Source organism: Dinoponera quadriceps, unplaced genomic scaffold (assembly GCF_001313825.1).
Source record: "Dinoponera quadriceps isolate SergipeBrazil2010 unplaced genomic scaffold, ASM131382v1 scaffold4585, whole genome shotgun sequence".
NCBI lineage: Eukaryota > Metazoa > Arthropoda > Insecta > Hymenoptera > Formicidae > Dinoponera > Dinoponera quadriceps.
The window spans coordinates 325,989-333,582 of NW_014559030.1; the positions used below are offsets into that span (position 1 = coordinate 325,989).

The following is a 7,594-nucleotide window of genomic DNA, read 5'->3' on the forward strand; positions in this document are numbered from 1 at the left end:
ACATATGTATGTGTATATACATATTGAATTTCTTATGCAAATATCGATTTAAGAAACTATATATATATATATATATATATATATAAAATTTCATTATATATATATATTTAAAATTTCACATATATATATATATATATATATACATATGTATGTGTATATACATATTGAATTTCTTATGCAAATATCGATTTAAGAAACTCTGTTCTGTCTTCCACATGTGCTTCTACTTTTCTGTTTCTTATTTCACCGTCGGTATCCCTTTGTTTAACCTCAGGCAATTTAAAGGTTGTCTCCTCTCCTTTCGCACTCTTCTTACGTAATTGTTTACTTCTATCCACATTATATGAGAAGAAGTTGACTTCTCTCTTGGCTTGTGCGATCTCAGTTAGAAGTCTTTGCTTATGAACCGCACGTTCATATGCTAGACGTTCACTCAGATGAATCCATTTAAACCTGTGTGAGGAGAAAAATACATCAGCTGTAAGTAAATAATAATTATGTAAATGTTAAGAAATAGGTTATTTGATAACTCACCTATGTAAGTATTTTATATTCCACATAATATCATAGAATTTGCTCTTTTTTCTTGTAGATATCTGTGTATTGTTTAATGTCGTTGCTACAAATTTGGCTACTTTCTTACTTTCAAATTCCACCCAACCCTCGGTAAAGTTTTTGATTATCTTTTTCTGTTTCTTATGCTTTGCTAATTGTATCTCTAAAGAAAGATTTTGCACTTATTTTAAAAAGCTGACCATTTTACTTGTGACAACTAGATTAAGGTAAAATCTACTTTTGTACAATAAAAGTTCTTTAAAAGTTCTTTATATTCTAAAGTTAATAAGAGAAATAAGAAGAAGGTACCATAGTGGGAATTATATTGATGTTTACAAAAATGTACTAAAATGTAAAAACATTTTAAGACAAACCATTCTCATCCAGCTGCAAATACACTCTGTCGATTTTTCCATATTCCGAAAATATCTCCCGAATCTTTGTTACATTCATAAATTTCGGAATTGTGGACAGATATATTATTCCTTTCTTTTTAACTTTCTTACTAGGTTCCACTACTTTGTTTGTATTAATATCTTTTTTCTCAGGCTCTGTCATTTCCTCGCCCGAATCACGATTGGAGGACTGATCCATCCTCGTGTTAAAATATGAATTTTCTTCCTTAAACCACGCTATGAAGCTGACAATTACTCAAATCGTTGCACTGAACACCCCTCAACTGCTTTTCCAAATAAAACAGGTTAGTCCGACGTTGTTCCATTAAGACTCGAAAGCAGCCTTTACTTTAGGCTGGTATACATGCATCGAATGACGAATACTGTCGGATAGAGAATCTTTAGGGTGTTACAGAAATGGTTAGGGACCCTAAAAATTCTCTATCCGACAGCGAATCGGCACATCCGATAATATTCGTCGTACGACGTGTGAGATAGCACCCGGGTGCAAAGGTGCAAAGTTTTTGGAACGAAGCAGGAGAGTCAGAAACTGGCGGATAGAGTCTCCCTTTGGGCCATTTAACAAGAAGAGAAGCAGAAGAGCAACAATGGCTGCTTGGGCGAGAGTTGGCCGCACATTTGCCAGAAGATATTCATCTGCTACTAACGCAGAAACGGACCACGCAGGTTAATAAGTGAAGAATATCAATAAACGAACTTTCTATTCGCGTATTTGGTAACATCGTAGTTTATACCTGCACGAAATATTATCTGCATGGCTGAACAATACCATTACTGTTACTGTGTGTCGTACATCGTTGTTCTGATTAAATATTAATACCAAACGTTTAAGTGTTGCAATCAATATGTGAGCGGTACTAATGTAATTTGTATTCTCCGAGTGAAGGAATTTATGCAGGGACTCTTGAATAAGTCGCCGATGTATTACATAACAACAATGCTGTGTGCTTTATAGGGAAAGGTGCGCTCCTATGGAAGAGAATCACGTACTTCGTGGCATTCCCGGCGATTGGTCTGGCTATGTTTAATTCCTATTTGAATCATCAGGCTCATCATAACGATCCACGTCCAGAATTTATTCCGTACGAACATATGAGACGAAGAACTAAGGTATGTACTATGTGGAGTGTGGAAAATAGATATATGACATTTCAAAACTCAATGTGTGTACAACAAAGTGAATTTTCAACATATCCAGGAAAGTAGGGTTGGATCTGGCCCTACGTTCTATTTTATTCGTTTTTCAAGTGATCCATGTAAAAAATAGATAAAAGAAGTAAATAATAACATGAAACGTTACTTAAGAAGGGAAACAGCACGTATACACTATAAAATAGATGAGTCGTGGGGTCATATCTGATCCCAACATTGTGGTTAGAGAGTTAATTTTTGACTTTATATTACTTGTTTGATCTGATAATGCTTTTATAATGAATTTATAATGACTTTATACTTGTTTACTTTTAGCCTTTCCCATGGGGAGATGGTAACCACACTCTGTTCCACAATCCTAAAAAGAACGCTTTACCTAATGGTTATGAGGAATAGAGTTTAATATTGTTTAATTCATAATAGTTATATTTGCCACTAGCATTCTATGTAATATATATTCTGCTTTGTATTTCCTTGCGAACACAGTTGAGTCAATAAATTGGTAAGGGAATACATCATAATATTTCTTCACGTTTCTACCATATAATTATTACCATATAATAATATATTATTGTATCATGTAGTTCAATATACATCTTTTTTAGTGTTGTAATATACATCTTGGTATATTGCAATTTCTTTCTACTATAATCCAATTTTAACAGAAAGATAAAGACAGAAAAAAGAAAGATCGTTGTTATTATTTACCTTATTGCGAGTCACCAACATTTTTCTTCACTCATTTATTCGAAATTTAATAAGGAATCGAAATATCTAAACATTATTGTCGTAACTGATTGAGAAGTACATGTAATCTCCAATCGTTTATGATCGCTTGCTATCTCCTTCTCGAGTTATTCACGGCAACTCTGCAAATTAAACTTCAAAGAAGTTAATCGGAGTCACGCACACCATTAGATGAAATCTAACGATCTTGCATTTTTTGTTGCCACTTGATTGTATTATCAGAAGATAGGCGCGCATGATTCCGGGCTAAGTTCAAATCTACCGTAAGAGGGGTGTACGTTGCATTCAAAATGCAAATGTTTCGAGTAACGAGATTATGATTACGACGCAAATCGCGAAAAATCTGTGAGTCATTTTTTCACCGTTTGTCAGCGCTCATTAAGCTGAGACGCATCAATCATGCGTCGCCCTTTATACGCGACTGCGACATCGAAAAAATCTTCTAATTAAAAAGTTGCGACAGTAAGGTCCGTCGCCCGTGAATCTTTCATGCCTATGCGGCGCCTCGTCCATTATGAGACCGACGACGTCCTGGTCCCCTGTTCCCGAAAGACGAAGGAATCGGAGAAAACAATTCGGAACCAGCTGACGAGCGAAGCAAACCAGATCGAGCTCCCGGTTATACCGTTGATACGCGTGTAATTCCATTAAGGACGCTTGGAGCATCGTACAGCCATGGGCCGAGGTCGAACGAATAACGCGTTAACACCGAAAACATATAAATCTCGAGCGTTACGGCCGCGATTCGTGCTCGGAAAGCAACAAATGAACGAACGAACGAACGAATTAATCGCCTCGCACCGTCATCGAAATCGCCGCGGCAACACGATTTCCCTCCCCCCCCCCCCCCCANATTACGTCAGCTCGTTGGATTGACTTCCGACGATTCGCGAGCGATATTGCATGTATCGCGTGCGGCAATTAATTAACGCGGAGTTACACATTTCTGGCCGATAATTAGGAGCATCTGTTTGCGCGCTTAGTGCCTTACATCAATTTATTGCCCGGCAGCGATATATTGAAGCGCCGTCGGCGACTCGTAAACGATAATTATTGCGCACGGATCCGCGGCGGAAAGCGGCGCGCACGCGAGAAATACAGGGAACAAACGCACGAAAATGTGAATGAAAAACAAACGAAGCGTCGTAGGTGACGGATGTGATAACTGTATATGGGTCAACGGGAAAATAAAGAATTCAATGTCCGTGTGCAATTATATTGGCATTAAATTCACGTGAAATTGATAATATTCCTCTGTACAGGTTTTATAAAAATCTCGCGATAAGAGTATAATTGACTTTGAGTAAATACATAAATAATACTGACACACCACCGCAAAGTATAGATTAATAAAATATGTTTTGCATCACGCGGGAAATTTTTTCTCCATATCATACCGAGTGTTCGAATAATACTATTGAAAGATTAATCGACGTATAGCGTTTTCAGCAAACTTAGCTGCAAATTATTCATTCAAATTGTAAAAATTCACAAATCACTTTTCACATTTTTTTTTATATATTTTACGATGATGTCTTCCTCTCTCTCTCTCCCTCTTTCTTTCAATCTATCTTTTTCTCTGTCCTGTTTCCGACACTCCCCAAACGGAAATCAGCGCGTATCAATCGCGGACGGTTTCACAACGGTACGGCCGGAGCGTGATGCTCAGTTGGCTGCACAACACCGCGCGATGCATCTCGACTGCAATTCAATTTCGCATTGTATATAAAGCTGCTCTGCCCCGAAGGTGCTCTACGTCGAGAAACATCGCTAACCATATTAATATCGGTTTCCAGAGGCAATTGAGCGAGCCTCGCTGTTGTACCTTGTCACTTGATGACGAGGGAAGGGTCCATCTAAATATAACGTTCCAGCAAGGGCTCACGTGTGCCGAGGCAACCTGGATAATATCGATCCTGTTGCGCGCCGACACGACGCACGGTACTCGCGAGATTACCCGTCGAGGGGGAACACGTCGCGGGAAGTAAATATCTACCGTAGGTAGTCGGACCGCTTTCGACGGATAACGTAGCGGCGATTTAAGACATCGCCTGGAGATCGTTCAGTCGCGATGATAACACGTACGTTAAAAAAAAGAAAAAATTGTAATATATTGTTTCTTTTAATTCGTTGCCGCAACAACTATCGTCTACACCACGAGGAATATATTTAACAAATGTCCCGTATCAACGTATGTTTGCAAAAGTTTCAAGCGTTCGCGTATACAACGTTTATTAAATTGAAGAACAAATTCAATGTTATATTATAAAAAGATTCGCAAAAATTTGTGTTTCGTGAAGTATGTTATTTATAAAACAGACGATGATTATAGATCTAAGACTTTTACAACGCACTCTGCACTTCAAGAATGTATTAAGAGAGTGCGCTGTGTTATAATGGAAGAGGTATAAATATACGACTGGACTTACGTATCTAATGAAATCCGGAAAATATCCGGAGATTTTCTCCGTTCATTATCTACCGATAACAGAAATATCTCTTTTCCTTGCTGACGATAACTTCCGATCTAGCTTTACTCCATACTATGATTTTATCTCTCTTAATTCTATTACATAATATATCATTATTAATATACCGGTAAGATTAAATATGTGCAAAAATTCATCATGCAAAAACCAATCGGATGCAGTTCATTTATTATATATGATTATATATTTCATTGTAATAAATTCAACATTTGTCCGATTAAAATTTCATTACGTCGAGTTGCGTGCTCCATAACACAGTAATGATGAGTATATTAAATTGATCTTTGCAATAATTCGTAAACTTCACTTCCATTGGCAATCATTGCAACGATCTCGTTGGTATAAAGCGACGCTTGTAAGATGTCACTATCGGTGTGTTAATCGGAGTGCTCCAACCTTTTTATCAACGATCAATTGTTGAACTCCCGTCATTCTTGGCTCCGATCTATTTTTCTGATAATAAATCCTGCCCATGTATCGAATATACAAAGACGCGTATATTTTTTTTTTTGCGGCCACGTCGTCTGTGTAAATTTCGCTCCACAAAGTTCTTGCGCCCTCAATCGATCTCGGCGAAAATAGCAAGCTAAAGCCTTTCTTCACGAGCTTGAGTAATTTAAAGTAGGTATTGATACCCGTATGATATTGTCGAGCTCGTATTCGAATATCTTATCTATGCAATCGGTATACCTATTTGTGCAAATGAATTTTTTTATTTTGAAATGATTAATGAGATCTTCATTGATATACAATTTTCCGTCCTGTATAAATAAATTCAAAACAAGTACTTGCGTCATAATGTGCGATTTAAATAAAATATAATAATACGTGTATTAATTCTTCCTACTTTTTTGCACTCACCTGCATGACGCACGCAGCCGTGATAATACAATGCATTTAATTAGAAGCGTGCATGAACGAAAAATATTCTGCTGAAATTATTTCATAGATAGACATTTCATCGCTTATAGTTGTAAATTATATAGCGCACTTTGTCGAACTAAATTCCTAAATTGTTTGTAACATATTTTCGAAATTATACCTTCATTGTATATTACGTTTGCAGAAATATGTGCGAAATACTGTTTTATTGTTTCCAGTAATTAAACTGGTTCGCCATCAAACTGAACTTATTAGTTACTTATGACAATGTACATATATATATATATATATATATATATATATATATATNACCACACACACAGAGAGAGAGAGAGAGAGAGAGAAAGAGAGAGAGAGAACGTTTAAAATTAAACTCGCGAAAATTATGTCAGCTTTAATACCGGATTGAAAGTGCTTCTCGCAAGCGGAAATGCCACCTTTTGGCCGGTCCAACACGATAAATGCTTGGGCCACGAGCGAGGAAATCGTTACATCTCTCCAGGGAGCATTACAACATGCACCGTGCACAGGATCAGCGGATCAACGGACTTATACATAAAATTAAGATGCGGCAGGTGGTTCGCGAGATCCTGCGGGTCGCGTGATATGAATTTCCTTTAATCCGGGAAACGGTAAACCAAAAATCTAAAAAAAAAGAGGAAATAGATAAACGAAAGCTAACAAAAATTTCTTCTTTTCTGTTCCACCGAACTTTTAACAGGCGCGTGAATGTTCGAGAAACTGAAACACCGATAAACATCACTGTTTTTAATTAAAAGTTCAGTCTAGCGGAAAAATACAAGACAAACTAATATAACGTATTATTAATTATTTTTCTTTCGTGATTACGTCTTTTAATCGTGTTTCTTCAAGACGGAGCAAAATCGATTCAATCTTTGATGACGCTTTATATAACTTTTTCTACTTTAGCAACATCGATTAAAGTAATTCATTAATATGCATGAATAGCAAATATTTAAAAACTTTCGAGAATACGGATGTTAAAAATTGCTGAAACTTCCACTGCGCGCGTACCCGCTTAAAACGAATAAATTTAAATTTGTTCAAAGAAATAAGTTTCATGCGCTTTAAAGAAACGTATTCGCTTTGCGAAGAAGCGTGTGTCAACGCATCTTGAATTCGAAACCGAATCATGATTCAGGAACTGCGCCACGGTGAATAACCGCGAGACTTGCTGATGCGTGCACGGCATCGTTTAGCACGATACAACGAGAAAAATAAAGAATCAGAAATACATTTACAAAATATGAGCGTCGCATCGATCTGGTGACTTTCAAAAATCACTTATATTATGTAACCGCGCGTCACACCGATTCTCTCTCTCTCTCTCTC

At 37.0% G+C, this 7,594-nt stretch overlaps 2 protein-coding genes across 2 annotated transcripts; one reads left to right on the forward strand and one right to left on the reverse strand.

Annotated features, from left to right (window-relative positions):
- Nucleotides 1–137: 137 nt before the first annotated feature.
- Nucleotides 138–1,275, reverse strand: LOC106750134 (activator of basal transcription 1-like). The gene is made up of 3 exons (XM_014630243.1): nucleotides 930–1,275; nucleotides 535–718; nucleotides 138–453 (listed from the first exon to the last, which is right to left on the reverse strand). The coding sequence occupies exons 1-3, from the start codon at nucleotides 1,147–1,149 to the stop codon at nucleotides 174–176; spliced, it is 684 nt and encodes a 227-aa protein (XP_014485729.1). The 5' UTR covers nucleotides 1,150–1,275; the 3' UTR covers nucleotides 138–173.
- Nucleotides 1,276–1,473: 198 nt separating this feature from the next.
- LOC106750138 (cytochrome c oxidase subunit 6A2, mitochondrial-like) lies at nucleotides 1,474–2,646 on the forward strand. The gene is made up of 3 exons (XM_014630248.1): nucleotides 1,474–1,637; nucleotides 1,927–2,081; nucleotides 2,439–2,646. The coding sequence occupies exons 1-3, from the start codon at nucleotides 1,559–1,561 to the stop codon at nucleotides 2,517–2,519; spliced, it is 315 nt and encodes a 104-aa protein (XP_014485734.1). The 5' UTR covers nucleotides 1,474–1,558; the 3' UTR covers nucleotides 2,520–2,646.
- Nucleotides 2,647–7,594: the final 4,948 nt, after the last annotated feature.